The sequence below is a fragment of the Danio rerio genome, chromosome 5 (assembly GCF_049306965.1).
Source record: "Danio rerio strain Tuebingen ecotype United States chromosome 5, GRCz12tu, whole genome shotgun sequence".
NCBI lineage: Eukaryota > Metazoa > Chordata > Actinopteri > Cypriniformes > Danionidae > Danio > Danio rerio.
Genome location: NC_133180.1, coordinates 72,586,902 through 72,613,777, shown reverse-complemented (window position 1 = coordinate 72,613,777; position 26,876 = coordinate 72,586,902). Strand labels below are relative to the sequence as shown.

The following is a 26,876-nucleotide window of genomic DNA, read 5'->3' as shown; positions in this document are numbered from 1 at the left end:
ATTTTATATTATGTTATATTATATTATATTATATTATTTTATATTATATTATATTATAATATTTTATATTATATTATTTTATATTATATTATATTGTATTATTTCATATTATATCATTTTATATTATATTATATTTTAAAATGTAACTTAAATTGTTTTCACTTTCTCTGTTTTGCGCGCATGGACAGTCATAAACTCATGTAGGCATACACACAAAGGACGCTCTCTTTTACATTGTGACACTTTAAGAAATAGCAATGATACTGTTACAATATTATTAGAAGGGAATGACACACAGTTCTTTATTCATTTTCAGATAGTAGGATTTATGTTGGCAATAATGTTAGAGGCTGTTTCAAAATAAATATTGCTAAATTTACTGAAAGAACAGATGACAGGTACTTGATGTAATGTATCATATAACATCGCTTTGAGGGAGAATAAACATTTCACAAATCACTAACAGCAAATGAATGATGGAGGCAGAACAAGATCTAACAATATTTCATGTGGATATTTATCTTCACACACTCTTCATTTACCATATTATTCTGGCATCTTGATATGGTTAACTTTTATTTCTTGCATAATAAGTACAATATTTATTATTATTATTATTATTATTATTATTATTATTATTATTATTATCATTATTATTATTATATTCATCTCTCAGCTGTCCTTTATTTTAAGTATAATCAGCATTTGTACAACCACTTTCAGATGCATTTAAAGGATCAGTACTGTAATTCCATACTTTAAATATGTGGATCTTTTGTTTACAAAATCAAATTAATGAATCAATTAATAATTAAACAAAATGCATTGACATTTTAATGTTTTTTCGAAACCTAAATATTAGAATGACTAATGTAAGTTGTAGCTTTGTAATAATAATAATAATAATAAGTAGAAGAAAAAGAATTTTTGTTATTATTGTTGTTGTTGTTGTTATTATTATTATTACTATATTAATCTCTCAGCTGTCTTGAGTTTTTTAGTATGATCACCATTTCTACAAACACTGACATTTTCAGATGTATTTGAATATTCAGAATTGTAATGCCATATATAAAAAATGTGGATCTTTTGCTTACAAAATAAGTTAATTAATCAATTAATAATAAAACGTGTTTATATTTAATGTATTTTTGAAACCTAAATATTAGAATTAATGTAGATTGTAGCTGTGTAGTAGTAATACTATTATTATTAATAATAATAATAACAACAACAATTATTTTTCTTCTTGTTGTTAGTATTATTATTTTATTATGAATAATAATATTGTTATTATTATTATGAATATTATATTACGCTCTCAGCTGTCTTCTGTTTTTGTTATGATCACCATTTCTACAAAAACTTTCAGATTCAGTATTTTATTGCCATATATAAAATATGTGGATGTTTTTGTTTACAAAATGAGTTAATTAATCAATTAATTATTAATGCATTTACATTTTAATGCAGTTTTGAAATCTAAATATTAGAACAACTAATGTAGGCTGTAGCTGCGTAATAATAATAAGAAGAAGAATAATAACAATTCTTCTTCTTGTTAGTATTATTTTATTATGAATAATAAAAATAATAAATTATTACATCAAACGTCTTGGGTTATTTAATAAATTAATTGTAATGCATTTTTGAAACCTAAATATTAGAACAACTAATGTAGGTAATACTGTAGCTGGGAAATAATAAAAACAATAATAACAACAATTCTTCTTTTTCTTCTTCTTATTATTTTCATAATCATTATAATTAATAAATTATTACGTCAAATGTCTTAGTTTATTAGAATAGCTGCTTGTAGGTTACTATTTTGGCAAACACTTTGATGGATAAAATAGTATTATATATTATATATTTTAAAGCTTTAATATTATAGTTCCTTAAATAAAATATACACTTCTTTTGTTTACAAAAAAACATTCACCTATACATTTTAATTTATTTTTGAAACCTGAAGATTGTTATTTAATATATTAATAATATAATATAATTTTGCATAATTTGTTTATTATTGATAAAAATAATAACAATAGTCGACATCAATCTTCTTCATATCATTATTATTACTATTATTTAATAAACCTTTTCTTCATATAAGTTATCTGAATATGATGGAAGATTTTATTTTATAATCATTTCTTAAATCAGATCTCTTGAAAGACCTGTTACGGCTAATAACAATAATTTCTCGCTCATTTACATGAAGCAGCGTAATTATGTCAAACGTGAGCTCATATATTTGATGTGTGTGTGTGTGTGTGTGTGTGTCCTTCGCTTGGCACTTGTCCTTTGGTTTAATCAGTGTATGAAACGGTAATTGTCTTTACTGAAAAGGCAGCGGGACGGACACGCATAATTGAATCTCCACAGCCGGGAGTGCGCTTTTCACACGTGTTAATAGTTCGCCCCCAGTGTGCATTATGTGCCCTTTGTTTGGGCTAACTGCAGGTGGGAGGGTGCGCAAGGGGGACTTTCAGAGGAGGCAAACCTTAAGTCAAGGTCCATTGTTTAACATTCAGTGTTGTCAAGTGCACCGTCCCCATCCCATGGTGCTCATTTTTCTGTAGCAAACGCATCCACAACACAGCCCAATGGATTTGTCGCGCATCTGTCTTGAACCAAATGCAAAACATTGTATTTCTTAGCATTTTCATCCTTTCTTTTCCCCCCACCGACTGTGCACTTCTCTCCTCATTTTGCAGTCTCCTTCTACCCCCCTTTTTTTTTCTCTCTCTCTCTCTCCTCTCTTCCTCGCATTCAACCCCCGGAGCTGTAAACGCGCGTTTCGCTGGTGCAATCGATAGCTAGTTAGCACAAATCACCAGCCTTGACAGATTTTCATTTGAGTGGCGTAGACAGCAGAGATGAGAGAAGGGTTACAAAGTGTTTGCGGCTCGTGAAATTGCATGGGATTCATTGCACGCCGACACACAAGGGGACTGTTAGACTCTATAAGACGTTCGTTCACATCGTCATTTTTTTACAGGCCTTTATAACACTTCAATCTCAAAGTGCAGGAATGCGTCTAGTCATTTTAATTAGGTGACTAAGTACGTTGATAATATGGATTTATGGGATGCTGTAATTCATTTTACAAGTCTCCTGATCATTTAAGTGGCCATGAAATGAACTCCTAAAATTGTGTTGTGAACCAATCTAGCAGATACGACCAACGTTTTTCTTGATTTAACATAAGGTATAATCATAGTCATGTATTGCACATCCATGATGTAAATCTCCCGTTACACCAAATCCCAAAGGTGCTCTATTGGATTGAGATCTGGTGATGTGGAGGCCATTTGAGTACAGTGAACTCACTGTCATGTTCAAGAAACCAGTCGGCACATTCTGACCCTAGCATCCTGATGTCGGCAGCCCAGGCTCATTCTGAAAACGTAGTCCAGCGGATGTTTCTGGAGACCGCGAAAAACGTCCCGGCAGGTACGTATTTGTGCAGTTTTTGTTTTCGCGAATCCGCAAGAGGCCGTTGTGTGCGCTTTTTCGTATCTCGAACGTCTCTCGCGAGTGCCGTTCACGCCCGCGCTGTTCTCGCGTCAACCCACCAGAGGCCGCTGTCTGACTGACCGAATGATTGACTGCGCAAGCGGCCAATCAGCTGACCCACCCTCCTCCTTCCGTGAACCCAACCAGTTTTACCAATTGACCCGCCCGCCCGCTTACTTCCCTAAACCCGAGCAACAAGTTAGAAAAGCCGTCTAGAAAAAAAAAAGCCCTCGTCTGTTTTTTTTTTTTTTTTTTTTTTAACCACTTTTTCGGATTTCACCACATTCTCACCCTGTTATGAACTCGTTCGCTTTATTTTTTGGATTCTGTTTTTGTCTTACCTGATTTCTGGAACCGCTCTTCCCCGGACTTGAACCCGGACGCCTTTGCGAACTCCTCCTCTCTGCATCTAAAAGCCCACCGACGCACACGATGAGCTGACCGAACAAACTGATTGCGGCGGGAAAGCCCTCCACACGGAGGTAAGCGGTCAGCCGGCAAGCGTAAAAGGGAACGACGTCACACCGCCCCGTAGCGTTCGCTTAAAAAAAAATGATATGCAGCCATATGTACCTCCCGGGACGTATTTCGCGGTCTCCAGAAACGTCCACAGGACTACGTTTTCAGAATGAGCTTGGGTTGGAAGTCGCAGCAGAGTTCGAGACTCCTCAGACCAGGCAACGTTTTTCTAATCTTCTATTTTTTCTTGATGTAAAATAAGGTATAATCATAGTCATGTATTGCACATCCATAATGTGAATCTCCCATTTCACCACATCCCAAAGGTGCTCTATTGAATTGAGATCCGGTGACTGTAGAGGCCATTTCTGTAAAGTGAACTCAGTCATGTTCAAGAAACCAGTCTGCAAATTCTGACCCTAGTATCCCGAAGTTGCAGCAGAAATTGAGACTCCTCAAAGCAGGCAACGTTTTTCCCGTCTTCTATTGTCCAGGTTTAGTGAGCCTGTGTGAATTGCAGCCTCAGTTTCCTGTTCTCGTTCCCGTATGTTCACATCGCCCTTTTTATTTTATTTTGCAGCCTTTTTAACACTTCAATCTCATGCGTCTAGTTGTTTTAATTAGGTGACTAAGTACGTTGTTAATATGGATTTATGGGATGCTGTAACTCATTTTACAAGTCTCCTGATCATTTAAGAGGCCATGAAATGAACTCTTAAAATTGTGTTTGCCTGATTTTGGTGAGCCTGTGCGAATTGTAGCTTCAGTTTCCTGTTCTTTTTTCCATTCGCTCACATTGTCATTTTTTTTTTTTTTACAGGCCTTTATAACACTTCAATCCCAAAGTGTAGGAACGCTTCTAGTCGTTTTAATTAGGTGACTAAGTACCTTGATAATATGGATTTATGGGATGCTGTAATTCATTTTACGAGTCTCCTGATCATTCAAGAGCCCATGAAATGAACTTAAAATAAAGATGTGTAGTTGTGAAGCAATATAGCAGATACGACCAAAGTTTTTTCTTGATGTAAAATAAGGTATAATCATAGTCATCTATTGCACATCCATTATGTGAATCTCCCGTTTCACCACATCCTAAAGGTGCTCTATTGGATTAATGTCTGGTGATGTGGAGGCCATTTGAGTACTCATTGTCATGTTCAAGAAACCAGTCGGCAAATTCTGACCCTACCTTCTGAACGTTGCAGTAGAAATCAAGACTCCTCAGAGCAGGCAACGTTTTTCCAATTGTCTATTGTCCAATTTTGGTGAGCCTGTGCGAATTGTAGCCGCAGTTTCCAGTTCTCGTTCGTTAACATCGTCATTTTTGTTTTATTTAACAGGCCTTTATAACATTTCAATCTCAAATTGTAGGAATGCATCTAGTCATTTTACTTAGGTCACTAAGTACATTGTTAATATGGATTCATGGGATGTGGTAATTTATTTTACGAGTCTCCTGGTCATTTAAGAGGCCATGAAATGAACTCCTGAAATAAAAATGTGTAGATGTGAACCAATTTAGCAGATACGTCCAAAGTTTTTGCTTGATGTACCCTAGGTATAATTAGTCATGTATTTAATAATTAAATGAGGAAACATTTTTCTGTATAAGAGTGAATCTGTTAGCTCAGAATGTAACATGTAAGAATATATCTAATTAAAAACTATATATTTAGATTTTTGACAATACATTATATTTTATGAAAATATACAGTGCTCAGCATTATTGAGTGCACCTCATTTTGAAAATAAATATTTGTATCCATTTCTCAGTCAATATAGGCAATGTATTTTGGTGCATTTAAACAAAACTGATTTATGAAACAGATATATTTATTAAAATAATAGTTTAGTCACCAAACATATTTAGAAATTGATTCAAGCAAAATATTGCAAAAATAAATTACAACCTACAAAATTTCAGGCAAAAGGCTTAACTAGGTGGATTAGGTTAATCAGGCGGGTTAGGGTAACAAGGCGAGTTTGTCTTGTAGACTATCAAAAAATATGGATTAAAGGGGCTAATAATATTGACCTTAAAATTAATTAAGACAATTAAGACTTTCTCCAGAAGAAAAAACATTATCAGACATACTGTGAAAATTTCATTGCTCTGTTAAACATAATTTGAGAAATAATAATTCTATTAAATAGAATAGAATATTAAATAATTTTAATTTTTTTATTAAAAAATAAAAAAAAATTAAAAAGGAGGCTAATAATTCTGACTTCAAGTGTATATACGACCACTATAATATATTTGTGGTTGTATTTATTTCAACTGCTTATAACAGAATGTATTGGATGTACAGCCAGTGTTATGGTGTCAAGAGACATACATTAGGATGGCAGTAGAGCTCTTCTGCAGCCAGTGTGAACAGGCATTCATAGTTTTGGCTTTGGTTGTGATCAGTCATTATACAGAAGGAGCTGCACTGGTTTTTCCTCAGCCCCTAGAGTGTGCGTAAATGTGTGTGTCTGTAAATGGTGTTAATGACCCCCACTGGACTCTTTGAGGACATGATAAATGACAGAGCGGCTCAGGATAGGTTTATTATCCCTGTCACAGATCCTGACCATATTTCTGCATTATGCAACAATTAATAATTAATAAATATCTGTTCGATACTAAGGAAATAGGTGACGCAATGGCGCAGTAGGTAGTGCTGTCGCCTGACAGCAAGAAAGTCGCTAGTTCGAGCCTCGGCTGGGTCAGTTGGGGTTTCTGTGTGGAGTTTGCATGTTCTCCTTTCGTTCTCGTGGGTTTCCTCTGGGTGCTCATGTAACGGAGGCCAGCTAGTGTGTGCTGTGCAGGTAAACCTCACTCCTCTGACCTCTAAAGGTGCTCTAGCGACAAACGCTAGAGGCCATGGTCTTTACCCTCCTTGGTAGAGCAACCGACTCCCATGCGGAAGGTCGCCGGTTCGATACCAGCTCGGAGCGGGTTGGGTGGCATAGGACCGGCAGGGTTACATTGGTGCCGTGACCCAGATGGGAGTGAGGTTTGGGGGGGTGAGTGTAACGGAGGCCAGCTAGTGTGTGCTGTACAGGTAAACCTCACTCCTCTGACCTCTAAAGGTGCTCTAGCGACAGACACTAGAGGCCATGGTCTTTACCCTCCTTGGTAGAGCAACCGACTCCCATGCGGAAGGTCGCCGGTTCGATACCAGCTCGGAGAGGGTTCGGTGGCGTAGGACCGGCGGGGTTACACTCAGGTGCTCCAAAGACATGTGGTACAGGTGAATTGGGTAGGCTAAATTGTACGTAGTGAATGAGAGTATATGGATGTTTCCCAGAGATGGGTTGCAGCTGGAAGGGCATCCGCTGCATAAAACGTGCTGGATAGGTTGGCGGTTCATTCCGCTGTGGCGACTTCAGATTAATAAAGGGACTAAGCCGAAAAGAAAATGAATAAATGAATGACTAAGGTAATAATGTCAAAGGGTTGAGCTTCTTATATATCCAGGAGCTTTAATATATTGATAGAGAGTATTGGTGGCTCAGTGGTTAGCACTGTGGCCACACATTAAAGAAGGCCGCTAGTTCTAGTCCTGGCCGGACCAGTTGGCATTTCTGTGTGGAGTTTGCATGTTCTCTCCGAGTTAGCGTAGGTTTCCTCTGGGTGCTTCGGTTTCCCCTACAGTCCAAACAAATGTGCTAAAGGTGAGTTGAATAAGCTAAATTGCCCGTAGTGTATGTGTGAATGCGAGAGTGTATGGGTGTTTCCCAGTTCTGAGGTGCAGCTGGAAGGTTATCCGCTGCATAAAACATATGCTGGAATAGTTGGTGGTTGATTCTGCTGTGATGACCCGTGATAAATAAGGGACTAAGCTGAAGGAAAATGAATGAATGAACGAACTTTTGTAAACAGAGGCCAAATGGGGGATTTTTTTTTTACTTTTGACACGATACAGCATTACACTTTACTGATACTGACAAGTTTTCCTTTTATTTCCCTGCCTTGAATTTTCGTTTTTTCATTCCATTCCCGACACCCAAAACAAAGCTGTGATTCACATTTGGTGTAAAATAGAAAAACAGCTGAGGGCAAACCCACGCTCTCATTCTGTCACCAGCTTGCTTCTTATTGACTTCCTCTATATGGATTCTCCAATTCCCCCATCGTTTTATCAGCATGTTAGCTCTAAGTTTGATTTATAATATACTTTATTCTGTAACACTTTAGTTTAGGTGCCAATTCTCATAATTAATAGTGGCTTATTACCTGCCTATTATTAAGATATTATCTGTTTATTAGTGCATACAGTTGAAGTCAAAACAGTAGTGCATACAGGTGTTGTTTTTTTATATTTCCCAAGTGATGTTCAACAGATTTAGGAATTTTTCCCAGTATTTCCTATAATATTTTTTCTTCTGGAGAAAGTCTTATTTGTTTTATGTCAGCTAGAATAAAAGCAGTTTTTAATTTTTTTAAAACATCCTTTCTTTTCTTCAAATTTAAGGCAGAAAAATATCAATAAGGAAGAATGACTTGATATTCATTTTATAAACGTTTGCTTTAGTTGGTTTTTAAAGCTTTTACGTCATACATTTTCATTTTAAATTGTGTTTTACAAATAGTTTGCGTTGCTCCTGTGAATTTCTCCCTTGCGTTTTAGCTGTATGTCTCAAAATGATTGGGATTTATTGGCACCTAGGGGTGCAGATTGTTGTCTGGCAGTCATAAATCATTTTGGAGGGAAAAAATAGGATTTGAGGTGCTTTTAGAAGAAAGAAAGTGATCCTTTATGTGACCCTTATGTTGATCTGTTTAATCAGAGTTCATAGGCTAATTGTACATTAGCAAGGCTGTATTCTGCATCATTAATAATTGAAATATGCAGTGCTGGTAAATCACAGAAAGTAATAATAAAGCTAATCAGTTAGCATACTCGTGTAATGATTAATTAGGAATATGCATGATTGTTTAATGAGGTGGCACGGTGGCTCAGTGGTTAGCACTGTCGCCTCACAGCTGGAACAGTGTGTATTTCTGTGTGGAGTTTGCATGTTCTCCTCGTGTTGGCATGGGTTTCCTCCGGGTACTCCATTTTCCTCCACAGTCCAAAGACAAAATTGGCCCTAGTGTTTGAGTGTGTATTGGTGTTTCCTAGTATTGTGTTGTGGCTGAAAAGGCATTCGCTGTGTAAAGCATATGCTGGATAAGTTGGCGGTTCATTCCGCTGTGGTGACCATTTATGAATAAAGGGACTAAGCTAAAGGAAATAACGGTCTATTAAATAATGCATTTAATAATGCGAACAAACAATGAATGATTTAGTAACAAAACATTAGTAAATGTGGAACTATAAGTAGTTAATCCTGTATACGATTGTTCATTCTTAGTTCGTGTTAGCAAACACATGAACTAATAAACCATTATTTTAAAGCGTTACCCATCGTTACTTTAATTGTAAATCAAATAAAGGTTACATTTTAGTTTAAATAATAATTCACATTATGCACAACTGGCTTATTACCAGCCAGTTATAAAGATATGAACTGTTTAATAGCACTTATAAAGTAGGATCTTATTTTACATCAATTATCCAATACCTAAACTACCGTACTAACTATTAAAAAGCAGCAAATTAAAAGAAAACTGTTGTAAAAACCTTTTTAGAGATTTCAAAACATCAGCACTAACTGGTAAATACACCAACAAGTCTCCAAAATGTTGATGTAACTGCAATAAAGCTAGCCATTATCATATAGTTTAGGAATGTTTGTATATTCAAGAATGTTGAAAAGAAATACAGGAGGCTCTTGAACATATATTTGACTTAGATATACCTCTAGAAACCAAGTTGTTACATTTTGGCTGTGTGGATCCAGATACAATAAAGGCAGACAATAAATACCTGATGCGTGCTCTCATGTCTGCCAGTAAAAAAGCAATCACACGCAAATGGCTACACCTGTCAACATTGGGATGTGACAAAAAGGATATGCCCACCATAATAAGGGATTCCTCCGACGACCCCTTAAAAAAATCCCTAAATTGCTAAATATGTTCATTTGGAGCTGTTTTATTGTAAATAAACAGTTAAATGGTCAGTAATATGTTTTATTATTATTATTTACAAAAGAAAAAAATAGTACATTAGCAGCAAATACCATACATTAGCAAACAGCTAATTAAAATTAATAGCTATTACAATGAAATACAATCAAGCTATCAAATCTCATTAGCCGTTTCTTCACTGTATAACTTACACATTCTGATTAAAGAGCAAAGAATGAATCTTATTTAGATTTGTTTGTTTGATTACATTAAATAAGAGATGTCACTCCAAAACTGCACACATCTAACATTATAATGAAAGCATTCGACTGCTTTCCTAACTTTATGCTCATTTAGGATGAAATTATTTGTGTTTGAAAACAACTCCAACAAGATCGATATCTTAAGATGTAAGATTATTATTAATTATGTGTATGTCTGTTTAAACACGCACCTAAAACTCGCTCCGCTTCAAATCTCGTCTACAGAGTCCTTTTGTGAAACAGCATCTATTTATCAATATGGAGCGTATCAGCTGACAGTCACACATTGCTATATGACTGTTTTGAGGATTGCATATGAAGGGGAGACGTAATCTGTAAAGAAAGGAAATCCTGCCGTTTTTATATTTATTATAAAGTGTTTTCGTGCCTAAACAAAGCGAAAGCACAGAACAGACTCACATTTAAAGGGCCATGAAAACCCCTCGTTTCAGCAGGGTGTTTTCACACCTCTACTTTGGAAAAAGTCAGAAAAGTGGGCGTGTCCAGCTCTGTTTAGGGGGGAGTGTCGGAGGAAGAAAAGTGTGAGAGTGTGAGAGTGTGTATTTGGGCACGCGTGAGTTTCAGAGTCAAAATACACACACACACACACATACACACAGGAGAAAGTGATGGTGTTTCACCTACATGGACATCTGTAGTCGAATTATTTGCCAAATTATTAAATGGCGGACTTTAACTGCAGTTTGGCTCTTTCATTCAGGGAATTCAATCATGCCCCTCGCGACAAACGAGATATTTGATTCGAGGAACTGCTCTAAGCGTGTATTTTTAATGCAGTGTTTGATACCGCACGGCGAATAAGAGAAAAAAAACCTCAGCATTTCCCGGAAACTTAGATGCACACGGCAGGTAGCGTCAGAAAGCCGCGTGTGTTATTCCGGTCACTAAATGCGGTAAAAATCCTACACGAGGTTAAAGTTTGGTTGTGGTGCTAACATGTTTACACTCGGTGCAATGGTTAACTTAGTTCGATACGAACAAACTGAGTAAACAAAGAGCACTGGTCGCTCACTTACCAAATCTGTAGAGACAGGACAATCACCAGCAACTAGAGCCGCGTCTTTATGAAGAGAATACTACAAGCGAATCCGGATCTCAGCGTTTGGAGATGAGAACAGCTCTCAGGTAAACAATGTTCCTCCTTAGACACGTAAGTTATTGTTGTCGAGCGTCGCCTACACTGTAATCAACACGTGAGCTCTCACAGAGAGAAAATGAAAACGAAACTTAACTGCAGCAAACTATAAAAGCAACACTTCACGCTTGTTTTGCCAACACAACGTGGCGTCTCTAAACACTGTGACAGTAATGAATATTAATGAAGTTGCACAATAGAGCGCGCTGATTGGTTTGAACCAAGCCTTACTCATGCATTAATGCATCACACTGTAAGACGTAATAAGACACACTCTGGCACAGACGTCCAGTCTGCACGCTGGAATACACGCTGATATGTCGTGACCATGACGCAGCTTCAAAAATTCGTTTCAAACTGGAAGTACGAATTTGCTTGAAATAACGCAAAAACAACTAATTTACACTTTTTAGTGAAATATAGGTGTCCTAATAGTGTTTATAGCAGTGTGGGACACATATACAACTGTCAACAGCTCATGTGTTTTGGTGTTTCGTGACCCTTTAAGAGCAAGGGGCGTCCCCTGCTGGTTCGGTGGTATGGGTTGCGTATAGGGAGGATCAGCTCTTTAATGTTGATTTGTCACCCTTCAGAGTAAGACTGAAAATACGGAAGAAATATGAGAAAATACCTTTACGGGATGATAGCAGGAAAGAACTGTGAAATACAGGGGAATCCAGAGAAAATGGGAGGGTTGACAGATATGCTACAGCAAGAGCGACCAACGCTAAATAACTATATAGATGCAACTATTGAGATCCACACAATGGAAATCACTTTTGTTGTCAATTTAAAAAAGGATTTGTTGGAGGAATGGAGGAAATGGGTTGAATATATTTTAGTTAGTGTTGGGGCCATTTGTGATATTTATATATATTTATGTTTTATTTGTTTATTTGTTGCATGATTGATTAAGATTAATAATATTATAAAGTATTATTCTGTGTCACTGATTGAGTTGTTTAATGATATAGAATAACTCCGCCTATATGTCACGTCAGCTCACCTGCTTACAGAAGGGCTCACAGGTGATGGGTGATCAGCTGGCAGGAGTAGCGGGGAAACCGTTTTTTGACCGTGTTTGTTTGTAGCATTTGTAAGACAAATAAAATAAATTCTGAGATATAAATGCTTGGACGCGTCATGAACATCACTGCTCCTGTCAAAACGGCTCCGAAATAACTAGATGATGCTGGAGACTGTTATAGTTAGTATACTTAATTTTGTTGCTATAAACCAATAGAAGATGTTGAACTGATAGATAAATATATGCTAATGTGTGTACATGTATGCGGTTATGCATATTCATATTGTATTGTGTGATATCCCTATGTGTATAATGAAGATGGTCAGTTAAGATTATTCTGGAAGGAATTATATTATGCCATGCGTTCTCTCCCTTGATGTAAATTGTGCTTCTATTTTTATTTTTATTTCTCTTCATGCGCTTTTTTTTTATTTTAGGATTTACAAAATTTGAGTACTACTGTGTAGTTAATTTCCCCCACAGTCCAAATGCGGTACAGGTGAATTGGGTAGGCTAAATTGTCTGTAGTGTATGAGTGTGAATGAGTGTGTATGGATGTTTCCCAGAGATGGGTTGCAGCTGGAAGGGCAACCGTTGCGTAAAACATATGCTGGATAGGTTGTCGGTTCATTCCACTGTGGCGACCTCAGATTAAAAAAGGGACTAAGCTGAAAAGAAAATGAATAAATGTTAATACACCCGACAATAATGCAATGAGTTTCAAATGTACCTTGAAATGCTGTATGATTGTACTCAATTGAGTGTTCACAATAGACATAAAATAATTTTAAAAAACAGCAAATGAGTGTCTTATTGAGCAAAAGGTCTTGAATTGTGACTTGTAAATTAAAATAAACTGTGGCCAAAATAAATGTGTGAATACAAATGATTGAAATGTTATTAAAAATCAGTACTGAAATCATTTGTAATATTTAGCGTGGCGGTAATACTTTTCAGTGTATTATTATGCATGTTTTAGAATAAAAACATAAGATTAGACAGTCACTTCATGTCATTTCCTCTACTCTGCAGTCAGAGGATTTATGTCTCGCAGCAGTAAATCACTTGTCATTTTGCTGATATGTGTATTAGTTCCCCAAGTATTGAGTGTGCTGGTGGAGGGGGGAGGGGAGAGAGAGAGAAAAAAATAGAGAGAGGGAAAAAAAAAAGCGAGAGAGACAAAGACTGTGCCTGGCTGAACTCAAACCTCCCACAAGATTTCTGCAGGAAGGAGGATTTCAGCTTTCAAACCTCCAAATAAGTCTTTAGCAAATCCTCTGGCGGATAGCAATTAAAGAGGCAATGTGTGGATCAAAATTAGCATCTTTTCTGTGAAATCCCTAGATATTTGGCGTTCAGTGCATTGAATTGGTAAATTCGGTAATATTTTCTGATCAGAATTGAACAGACATATATACGCTACCTGATAAAAGTCTTGTCGCCTTTCCAAGTTCTAGGAACAGCAAATAATAATGACTTCTAGTTGATCATTTGGTATCAGAAGTGGCTTATTTGAAAGGCAAACGCCTGTAGATTATGCGTATTTTAGCTAAATAAAATATGATCATGCCTTGATTTTGAATTATTTAATTAGGAGAGTAAAGTCTGACTTTGCTTAGACAAAAGTCTTGTCATTTAACAGAAATAATGCACAGTATAGAATATAAAGTCATGCTGCAAAGGAAACAGGATGAAAATTGTGTATGACTCCCATGAGCTTGGAGGACTGCATCCATACATCTCCGCAATGACTCAAATAACTTAATAAAGTCATCTGGAACAGCAAAGGATGCGCTCTGCATGACTCCCAGAGTTCATCAAGAGTCCTTGGATTCATCTTCAATGCCTCCTTCATCTAACCCCAGACATGCTCAATAATGTTCATGTCTGGTTACTGGGCTGGCCAATCCTGGAGCATCTTCTTTGCTTTCAGGAGCTTTGATATGGAGGCTGAAGTATAAGAAGGAGCGCTATCCTTGCAATGTAATGGGCAGCACAAATGTCTTGATATCTCTGATATCTTATACATTCTGCAGATCTCCTGCACGCCTCATACTGAATGTAACCCCAAACCATGATTATTTCTTCACCAAACTTGACTGATTTCTCTGAGAATCTTGGGTCCATCCAGGTTCCAGTAGGCCTTCTGCAGTATTTGTTCAACAGATTATTCATCTGAAAAATCTATACCTTCTGCCACTTTTCCAAGTGATCAAGAAAGTCAAGTTATTATTTTTTGCTCTTATAACTGGGATCCAGACAAGACGTTTGTCAGGTAGTGTACATTGAGTCCCTAAGTATTGGTTGAACCGATACAAGAAATATTTTGTACCTGTTTTAGTGGGTTCTCTTATAAGGATTTATCTTAATTATCATGATTATTATTATTGTATACTGCAGCAGTATGGCGAAGCCCATAACAAATAAAGTTCACTACTACGATGTGTGTGTGCAAAAATGAGAAGAAAGTGGCAATCGTATTGTCTTTCTGAACATTTTTTTGGGTAACACTTTAGTTTAAGTTACAATTCACACTATCTACTACTGGCTTATAACCTGCCTATTATTAAGATGTTAACTGTTTATTAGCACTTCTAAAGTGTGATCTTATTTTTACATCCCTAATTCATACACAAACCCAACTACTACCTTAGGCCGTACTCACACTAGGTACAGTTGCCTCGAACCGGGCCAAAGCACGCTTGTCCCCCCTCCCGTCTCACCCGAGGGCCCGCACTCACACCACAAACGGGCTTCGGCACATTTACGTCATCGCTGGTGCGCTGTTCAGTGAGAAGCACTCTCTCACTCAGCAGCACAGTGGAGATTTCTCTAGTTATATCGTTTCAGTCGTTTGATATGCCGTCAAATATTTCGCCAAACAGTCCTTAGGGATGCGGGGACACGCAGTCAGATATTTCGCCGAACAGATCCGCCACTTTTGGTGCTCATAAACAATCATAAAGCTCTCGTGCTGCAGGAATGAGGAGGTCTGCTGAAGGCGCGCAGCTGTCGTCAAGTGAGGGGTTTGCGTCTTTAATAAACTACGGCAGTTTGCGTTCACTGAACAGTAAGAATGATTAATAAATCCATATGAAACAGCCCTTTAAAAGTCACGTCTCGCTTTCAGTTTCGGGCTTTGGCATGTTTTGCACTCACACACAAGCGTACCGCGCCAAAGCCCAAGTGAACCGCGCTCAGGCACACCTCTTCCAACCGGGCCAGGGCCGGCCAAGTGAACCGTGCTTGAGCCCGATTCAGCGCACTCACACTTCTCAAACGATCCGGGAAACGGGACTGAGCACGGTACGGATGGCATAGTGTGAGTAGGCCCTTACTAACTATTATTAAGCCGCTAGTAAGTATTCATTGAGCTAAAAGTCTTAGTTATTGATTTGTTAATAGCGTGAACTGTACGTTAAAATAAAGTGTGACGACTTTTGTCATAAAAATTAGCAGTTTTCATTTATTCATTTTCTTTTCGGCTTAGTCCTTTTATTAATCAGGGGTCGCCACAGCAGAATGAACCGCCAACTTAAGCCTGGTTTATACTCGACGTGCTCGCTAGTTCGCTTGAGTGCACCCGGCGAATGTGATGTCATCGATGAGTTTGCGGAGGTTCCCTTTGGGTGCGCGACATGATTTCGGTCAGCGGAGCGCATGATTTTTTTTGTGATTTGAGTAAACAGTTTGCGTGGTGCCACAACTGCTTTGAGTTGAATATTAATCACTAAAGAGATTTTGTCTGAAACAATATGACTGTACATACATCTTTATGATGCGTGATCATAGAAATAACCAGATGATCAATAATTCCTGGCTAAAAATTGCAACAGCCGTAGGAAAGGAGGAAAGTTTTTGTTAAAAGGTTTGGAAAAACCTGAGGGACACATTTGTTAAAGTCAAAAGAGGCCATGGCAAAAGTGGGGACCAGGTACACAATCACAGAAATATGTTTTTACCACCATTTATAGGCTTTACACTGATGTATATATTACAATTATTGAATTTAAAACAATTTAATAGTTACAAAACTATAATTAATGAATAAATTATTTCTTTCCAACCTGTAAAAGAATATATAAACCCATCGGTTTACAATATACTGATGGCCTGTTTTTCTAGGCTTTACTGGTGATAATGGTCAGGAAGGTTGGATCATTGTTGCCTTTTTAGCATAAGTATAGGAAATAAACTAGCCAGACAGTAATGTGTGAATTGTGGAGCGGGCTAGATCTAAAAAAAACATAACTATTTTTTATTCAGTGTACTTTTTTTTTTTTTTTTTGCTTTTTTTGTCATAATAAAAATATATTTCTAGAGCAACTCATGTTCTGTTGTCATTACCATTTGAATAAACTTTAATAGAATAGCAATTGAGCACATTTAAATATTAGATAAAGCATCCTCATTCAATACATAAACAATAAAAAAATTATTTAAAGTGTTTTTCTTTAACGCATTATTGAATGTATTTTAGTTTATTTAAAATGTCAAATTTAATTTGCTATTTATTTTATATTAAGGCAAGGCAAGTTTATTTATATAGCACATTTCATACACAGTGGCAATTCAAAGTGCTTTACATAAACAGGAATAAAAAAGACAAGTTTAGGACATAAAATGCAGAAAATAAAAATGATTAAAAACAGATAAAAACAATTTAAAATGTGTTAAAATAGGTTATAAAAGAATGAAAAAGAAAACGAAAAAACATAATAGTGCAATCTGTCGGACGTAGCACAGTGCTCATACAGTAAAGGCACAGCTAAACAGATGTGTTTTCAGTCTTGATTTGAACATGCCTAATGTTGGTGCACATCTGATCATTTCTGGAAGCTGATTTTAATACTAAAATTTAAAACTGCATTTTTTTAAAGGATATGTTATGTGTGGCTTTAAAGATTAAAGTACATCAAGGACATCATATTATGTGTATCATCCTTGGCTGCTGTGTTTTGGCATGGGCACTGAGCCTCTTTAATGCATACATTAGTAGTGTTTTACAGTGTGTTTGTGTGTGTGTGTGTTTTGGGGCTGCACAGTTGTCACATTGCTCTTTCTATCTCTCTCTCTATGTATATATGATTGTGTGTGTGTCTGTGTTTGGGGGAGCAGTTTCTAAGTGTATGTGTGTGTGTGTGTGTAAGCGTGTGTGCTGGGTGGGGAGGGATGCTTGGTTGCTTATCCAGGCTGTGAGCAGCCTGCTGTGCCCAGCTATCATGGACTATTGGCAGACTCTGCAGGACGTATGACAAGAGAAGGACTGTGTGCGTGTGCTTGTGTGTGTGTGTGTGTGTGTGTGTGTGTTATTGCCTAAGGCATGTGAAGATGAGGGGGTGGTATATGTATATTTGAGGCCACTTGCAAATTCTCAGTTTCTCAGGATTTGTTAGGTGTGTGTTAAGAGTAAAATTTGTCTGATAACAATCCTTAATGTTTTGATCATATAGAAAATCAAAATAAATTTTAATTTGAATTTGTTTTCATTTATTATTCCACGTAATACTGAAATTTTAACTTGTGAGGTTAAAACACTGGTATTGTGCTGTATAAAATGCGATATAACCTTTTAAAATTGACATCGATGTTGTGACATTTTATTTACCATTTAGATTTAATAATCACTGTCATTAGTAAATAAAACTAAATTCAGTTTAACTCTCAAACATACACCTATAAATCCGGTCTTTTAATTTCGGCTTTTGAAAATTTTGATTCTCTGAGTTTATCAGGTGTGTAAAAAGTAAAATGCTAATATTTGACACGAATGAGGCGATGCGAATCATGCGATTTGTGTGAATTGAGCAATTTGCACGAATCGCTTGAGTTGGCGTTAACCAATCAGTAGCGTTACCCAATCAGGAGCTCTCTCTTGTAGCCCCGTGATTATGACGTAGCGCCTGTTGTAGGTGTTTCGAGGGGAAATCCTCGTGCCGACAGCAGACAACATCTCTTCAAATTGGACTCGGCTCAGTTGAAAGCACCGCTGAAAGTTTCCATCATTCAGGTGTAGTTTCTGGAGGAGTTGATGAACTCACAGAGCTGGGTGCTCCTCAGAAAGGATTCAGTGGACTCAGACATGGCACCGAACGAATCTACCCTGTTTTTCAGCCTTCCTAAAGCACATAAACACAGCTATTCTCTCAATAAAAACCATGCTAGCCATTTAGCAATGAAACTAGAGTCACCAGGCAGACAGAAGCCCTGTCCATCACAGAATCCTTGTCTGCTGTGAAGTGAATTTCACGCAAATGAAGTGACTTTGATGCGCAAATGGCGAAAACTTTGATGCGCAAATAGCGAGATTTTTTTACGCATGATACATCTGGTGTGAACACAGCATAAGAATACTGATTCTTTAGAGCTCTTCTGAAGTTAAACATTGGTATTGTGCATTTTTTATATTTATAGAAGTAGTTAAAATAATCACTGTCACCAGTAAATAAAACAAAAAGTCATGTTTTACTCAAACGTATTCGATTAACGGTAAATCAAATGAAATGAGTTGTTGTTTTTCAACACTATCTCATTCGAAACTTTTTATTTAATTGGTATAAATTTGTACGATCTTATTCATTTGATTTAGTACGATTTGCTCAACTACATGAATTAATCGGGTTTAGGTGTTGGGTTTCCTTTTAAAATCATACACTTTCGTACAACTAAGCTTGTACGAATTAGCCACTAAACTGACAAAATGTAAAATATTTATAATTCCTCGTAAGATCAGGGTGCTTTTGTTTGTATTAATGGTGTTAGGAAATACAATCCCACCTTTTTTTTTTTTTTACCACAAATGTCTCCTCTCTAGATTCCTTTCCCCTTTATTTGTGTCCTCTCTCCTCAGGGTTTGGGGGATGGGTTCGGGTTACTGACCTTTCTCTACACCTTACCGTTTCTTTCTGCAGTACTGGTCCAGACAGGCTCGAGGGCGAGACCAGGCGCCCGTCTCTCAAAATGGCTGTGTGTTAGTGTTAGCGCATGTGTGTGTGTGTGTGTGTGTGTGTGTAAAGGTGTTTGTCTGTAGGAGAGAGCAGAGATGACTGTCACACATTTTTAATTTGCTGAATATTCATTTAAAAAACATTTAGCTAAGATTTACAGTTTTACCTTTAATATATTCGACATGTCCGATGTCATTATTATTTATGACAACTTAATTTACAACATGAATGCCATTAAGATGCCATTAAACTGAAAGTATGGAAAGAAAAATTGGCTAGAATTATGTTTTACACACTCACAGTTGAAGTCAGAATTATTCCCCCTCCTGTGGTTTTTTATTTTTTTTTTTTGTAAATATTTCCCAAATGATCTTTAACAGATTCAGGAATTTTTTACAGTATTTCCTATAATATTTTTTCTTCTGGAGAAAGTCTGATTTGTTTTATTTCGGCAAGAATAAAAGCAGTTTTAAATTTTTTTAAAACCATTTCACGTTTAATATTATTAGCCCCATTAAGCTATAATTTTTTCCAATTGTCTACAGAACAAACCACTGTTATACAATGACTTGCCTAATTAACCTAGTTAAGGTTAAATGTATATTTAAGTTGAATACTACTATCTTGCAAAATATCTAGTCAAAAGTTATGTATTAAAAGAAATGAGTTATTAGAAATGAGTTATTAAAAGTATTATGTTTCGAAATGTGTCTTCTTTGCGTTAAACAAAAATGTTCAGGAGGGCTAATAATCCTGACTTCAACTGTATTCTGTAGCTTAATATGGCACTTTTAATGTAAACGATGATTTAAGATAATCTACAAACCTAAAACAAGCATTTCCAAAGATTTTTTTAACAAGTTTTATTATTTTTTTGAACATCTGTTTGTATGTTAAAAACTATTAACGATGTGGATTGTGTATAAAATTAATGCAATTCCCTGTCTCACCTTTCACCTTTCGCTGTGACATTTTGAATACAGCCTCTTATAAACCTGGGTATGGATTTGGTTTTGTGGCTCAAATAAGAAGGGGGGCAGGGCATCGACATGTGGGTCAATTCTTTCCTAGAGTCATTATGCACATAAATTAGGTCAAACAAGGTCAAAGGTCCTAAAACAGCCTTTTTTTTGTTACTTGTTTTTATTATTTTTTTTAATAAATGATAGTTTAGTAATTTTATCGTCTAAAATTAATTTTGTATGAAGTAACACTTCATGGATTCACATCTCCAGTTAACAGTCCATTTTCTAATGGTAAATTTTAAATCTTACAACAAAGGAATATTGACTTTATTGCGTTACGTTCTGTAATATTTGTTTTTTGCTAATAATCTTGCTAACTGATGCATTTATTCAGGACTAATGATGGTGACAGTGCTGGTTTTGGTGGTTTTCAAAATAAAAGTCTTTACAACTGGCTCGTAAGTAGGTTCATACAAAATATATGCTTAGAGAAATCCACAGATTTCCATAGCCCAGTGTATGAACTTTATGAAATTTTATGAAAATTTATGAAATTTGGGTACATATATATTTATTCAGTTTTTATATTATTTTCAGTCACTTTATTGCCTAATATGCAATGTGTCTATGAGGTATTTACAATACAGATTGTTAAGTAATTGTTATGTGACAGAATGCTGACAAGGAAGTGTGGATCCAAATGCAGGTTTATTACACAGATATCGTCAGGCAAGCAACGATCAAAACAGGGGCAAACAGATGTATACAGGGAATCAAGAGTCATGGTTAAATAACAGACGAGTGGTCCATCCCCGCGACATACAATGTAAACAAACAAACAAGGCGAGGGTCAAAAGACGTCAAAGCAAGGCAAGGGAAAAGCATCATAATGTTCACAGTAACAGTAAAACAAGGGGGTGGCGCAGTGGGTAGCATGTTCTCCTCAAACAAGAAGGTCACTGGCTCGAGCCTCAGCTAGGTCACTTGGCATTTCTGTGTGGAGTTTGAATGTTCTCTCCATGTTCGCATGGATTTCCGCCGGATGATCCGATTTCCCCCACAAGTCCAAAGACATGTGGTACAGGTGAATTTGATATGCTAAAATTGGTGGTGTGGCGACCCCAGTTTAAATAAGGGAAATAAATAAGACTCAGCACTGATGTGTGTGTGTGTGTGTGTGTGCTGTATAAATAGTCCTTGTATTCAGTCTGTAACAATCCTCTGGCTGTGTGTGTGTGCAATCAGCGGAATCTGGAACAGGTGCGTGTGAGTGGTGCATGACTGGATCTGTAGTCCGTAGAATGATTTGTACACTGTAAGAAAAATATTTTTTTTTTACAGCTGCAGTGCCGAAAAAATGTAAAATAACGGCCATTAAATTACAGAAATTTACTGTAAAATAACGGATATTAAATTACAAAAATTTACTTAAGTTAATTTAATTTTTACTTAAGTAGTTAATTTGTCTAATTGTACGTATGTTGTAAAGCTTAAATAAAAGGTATCCTTTCTTCTATCATTCTTTGTTTTTAGATACTATATTCCTAATATCACTCCACAGCTTTTTACCAAATTCTGCACAGAAAAAGCAGAAAATGTTTGCAGATTCTGTCTGGCCCTGCATATATGACAATCTCGGTTGCCATCTACTGGCAAAACAATGTAACGTCAACTGTCAATCACAACTGATGTCTTCGTTCTTTTCCTTTTCCCTATTTCAGAGGCAGACCTCACTCAAAATAAGAGCGGAGGAGGAGCAGGTTCCTCTGGGACCGCTGGAGGTATGGGTTCTCATCTCCAGTGCCTGTCAGTCCATTGCACAGATGAACTCGGGGAGTCAAAGGGACGCGGAGGGCCTGTTCCTTCATGGCGTTCCCTGCACTCGGACATCTCGAATCGGTTTGGGACATTCGTAGCTGCGTTGACTTGAAGATAAATAGCAGAAAAAGAACTTCCACGATGAGGACACAGAAACAAGACTTCCCTTTTTACACGGAGTCAGGATTAATCAATGTTTCTTTGTCAGGAAAATCTGTGCCCCCCTTTTTTTTGTAGAAAACAAAAATGATCACAGCGAGTCTTTCTGTAGGGTGGTATTTTGGGAGGCATAAGACCAGATAACAGTATACCAGTACTGATGCTGTATTTCCAGACCTCTGTATGTTCTGATGGCTATTCTATCCATCAAGTTTTTTGCGCATTCTTTCAATTTCTTTCTTTTTCCCCCGTTTATTGTTCCTTCTTATCAAATAACCCAGATTTTGTCTCAGATCTAGGATCTTTTTCTGACCTCTCACCCTCAGGGCAAGTCATTCTTTTGTTATGGAGAGACAGAAGAGTGCTTTGAAATTTGGTCATCGTGAGCTGTACAGCCTGCTGGCTTTTTGGGAAATGAGTAAAAGTGTCAAGGAAATCCTTTTAAAAGACGTTTAATGGAAATTCAATGATCCACCATCAGCTTTACCACAACATTTTTGGTTACTCTAAAACAAGGGTGCCCAAACTCTTTCTTATAAAGGGCCAAAAATCTAACTTTTTTTTGATTGAGGGTTGCGAGCTGAAGTCGAATATTCCAAACCATATTACATCAAACTTGCCATGTGTAATTATCTAATTACTTTGCTAATATTTAAACTACAAAACGTAGCTGTAAAACATACTAATTAATCAACATAGGCTCATTCTGAAAACATTGCCCTATATATGTTTCTAGAGATCGTTAATTATGTAAATCATTAGGTATGGTGGTATATTATTTTGTAAATGAAAAGGTGACCAATTTCCTCATTTTGGAAGGCATTCCCAATGTTACCAGTTTGTCCTGTTAGCTCACCATGTATGTTGACGGACTTGAGATGCCATGAAGAGTTGACCACGACGTTGGGGAAAAACGGTTCCAGAAAGCAGGAAAGACAAAAACAGAAGCCAAAAAATAAAATAAAGCAAGTAAATAAAATGGCGAGAATGTGGTAAAATCTGAAAACATGGTAAAAATCAGGCGAGGGTTTTTTTTTTTCTGGTTTGCTTTTGAAAATTGTTGGTTGGGTTTAGGGAAGTGGGTGGACGTGTCAATCGTTGCTTTGGAAAATACTATTGGTTGGGTATAGGGAAGGAGGAGGGTGGACAGTCAGACGACAACGGCCTATGGTGGATTTACTCGAGAACAGCAGGCACGAATGGCACTCAAAAAGTGTACACAGTGCCCTCTGGTGGATTCGCGAAAACAAAAACTGCAAAAAAAAACATAGGTCCTTGGTCGTATTTGGTGCTCTCCAGAAATGTATATAGAGATACGTTTTCAGAATGAGTCTGGGTTGTAATTAATGACGCAGTATCAATTTTAACATTTTTTAATGAACCCTGCAGGCACATGATGTCAACAAGGCGCCATATTGACGTTGTATCCCAACCTACCCCAACATCGTGGGGATGATGGATTTTGTTTGGAAATTAAAATTGGGTTGACATCAGAACTCAATGTCAAACGTCCAACCTAAAATCGACCTAAAATCAACCAAATATCCACATCTAATCATGTTACACCTTGATGTTGTGGGGACGTTAGCACTATGACATCTATCAAATATTGGATTTTGGTCACTTTCCTACACAACCTAAAATTAACCAAATATCAACGTCATTTGACATCGATACTGCACGTCAAAATGTTGTTGTCGTTAGACGCTGGCTAGACATTGAATTTTGGTCTCCTGACGTCATGACCTAAATCTCATCTAATATTAATGTCTTATGATGTTGTGTGCCTGCAGGGAACTATAGAAAAACATAAACAATCCCTTTTATAACACAATGGAAATCAATGCTTCAGTACTGGTATGCCACATGGTTAAGAGGAAATGTTCTTTTGATGTTAAATGGATAACAAGTAGAAACCAGAACATTGGTATTGCACATGTAATTTTTAGGCAATCTTATACTCTTTAGAAACATGCTTCAATTGACCTGAAAAGGGTTAGATGGAAGGTTATAATAATGACAATGTGGAGATCCTTTTTTTTTGTTTCTTTCTTTCTTTTCATTTTTTAAAGTAATATGTAAAGTGCAGTTGTCTGTTTTCCTGCATATTGTATATATATGTATATGTTTTATTGAGTAACTAAATAACAATAAATATGATGTTAATGGTGACACTTGTGATTTGAAAAGTTGTATTTTGTATTAAGTTGTATTTTGCACTATGCAATATTCATTCATTCGGCTACAGCCTGATTTAAACTTCTGCTTCAATGTCACATGTATGGTCAGGCGCAACCTTAGCGCAGTCACATAGCCCTCGTCGTGGCTGACGCTGATGCGCCCCTCTTGAAAAATTTAACTACACATCGCAAAGACGCATAGCGCAAGCTTTGTGATTGGCCGGCTTGGTAACATTGACGAGTAAGCCTGATGGAGGGATTGTTCAAGTGTCGATCCTGTGAAGGAGCTCCAGATGGAAACTTTTGATTTGTGTTTACCTTATGATTAAAGTTGTTGCATGTCCACCAGTTCCCACATCTGAATGAGCGAGTTTGAGCTACTTGTACATTAAGGTAGCATTCATAAGGGACTCGACAGCCTGCTGCTAGCTAGCGTTTCGGAAGTGTTATTGCAGAGTACAACAAACAGCATGCAGAAGTATAAATGCACAACTACGTGCAAGGCACTCATTCACACACACACACAAACACATACATTACGGCCAATTTAGTTTATTCAATTCACATATAACGCATCTCTTTGGACTGTGGGGGAAAACAGAGCACCCAGAGGAAACCCACACTAACACGGGGGGAACATGCAAACTCCACACAGAAATGACAACTGACCCAGCTGGGTCTTGAACCAGTGACCTTCTTGCTGTGAGGCAACAGTGCTAACCACTGAGCCACCGTGCCACTGCACTATTGGTTTATATCAAATATTGAAATGCCACCATAGGTTTTAAGTAGAAATTTATTAACTTTTTAACTATTTCACATTTGTACAAAATGCAAATATGCATTATCAAAACAAATGTCAAGTTATGTTTTTGCACTTATTACTTGCTGTGCTGTAAATTATGGAATTACAAATGTTAATCATGGTAAAGGGCGTCAAACACCGGATGCGCCGCTCAGCCTCGTGACATGGCGCACACATGACAGTTGAAAGTATCACACACCAGACGCGCACATTCGCATGGTATTTAAAATGAAACTAATCAGATGGTGCTCTGTGGCGTGGCAGAACTGTCAACTGTGTCCTGAGTCATGGCTGGGCGCCACCGACTTGCAGCACCGCTGTGTGAACCCTGATAGAAACCTATGTTTAGAACTCTGAAATGCATGACGCTGCTTGGCGCTACGCGGCGCTTGTGGTGTGTGACCCCCTTAACAGTAGTTTTTCTCAGGAATTGTAGTTTAATGAGTAGTTTAGAAAATATATACTTTTACTTAAGTTTATTTTAGTGCTATATTGATACTTATACCGAGTTATTTTCCTTCAACCTGCAGTCACTGCATAAGTTTATTTATTTTTTGTCTACGGTGATTACGGAGTATAAAGGCTCATATATACTTCTGCGTCAAGTGCACATGAATGCTCCGGTGCGGTCTTCGCGCGGTCGCATAGCCCTCACCGCACCGTGACGTGCACCTCTCAATAAATGTAACTACACTAATTCTCACCCCAAAGCTTTTCTTTTTCTGTGTATTGTTATTCATTTATTATTTTATTGTCTTTATTTTACTATTATTTTTCATTTCTTTATGTATTTTCAATTAATGCAAACCTTGACTTGTATATAGTGAGTGCTAGCTATGTACGCTGGCTTTGTTCTGCAATAAATAAATAATCATTAAAAAAAATAAATAACTACGCGTCTCAACGATGCATAGCGCAAACTCTGTGATTGGTCAGCTTAGTAGCTGTGATCAGTGTGGGCTGGACAGAGAGCCAAGCAAACTTTTGAAGCGAGTGTTCACAAGTGTCGAGTCCCATGAGTAGCTCTTGATGGAAACTATTGTTTTGCATTCATCTTATGATTAATATTGTTGCATTTCTGCCGGTTCTGGTCTCTGAATGAGCGAGTTTAAGCTGCTTGAACGTTAAGGTAGCGTTCTGAAAATATAAAACACCTACGAAGAAACTCGACACAGAGGATAAAAACCTATTGCCTGCTAGTTTTTCGAAAGTGTTATTTCAGAGCAAAACAAATAGAACGCAGAAGTATAAATGCAAGTATAAATGACTATAAGCGAGGCGGTCGCCGTGGGTCACGCCGATCCCTCAATGCAGAAGTATAAATCAGCCCATAATAATCAGTCCTGTAAATCCTGTCCACACAAAATAGCATTGTTAAAAAACACATCAGACTGACTTTAAGACATGAATGCTTTATAAATGCAGCAAACATTTAGTGTGAAGCAATGGAAGTGTCCACAAAGATGCAAACTGATTACACTCAATGACAGAGAAACTGTTTAGACTGATGTTACTGATGAGAAGATGAATGATGACTGACTCTGTTGACTGAAATCACCAAAAAAACC

At 37.1% G+C, this 26,876-nt stretch overlaps 1 protein-coding gene across 1 annotated transcript in view; it reads left to right on the top strand.

The window, feature by feature from the left end:
- Positions 1-24,493, top strand: part of mn1b (meningioma 1b) — a 29,150-nt gene extending 4,657 nt beyond the window's left edge. The window contains exon 2 of the mRNA XM_001919740.9: positions 22,068-24,493. Coding sequence (XP_001919775.2) covers positions 22,068-22,276 — 209 coding nt within the window. The 3' untranslated portion in view covers positions 22,277-24,493. The remainder of the gene's footprint in view (positions 1-22,067) is intronic.
- Positions 24,494-26,876: the final 2,383 nt, after the last annotated feature.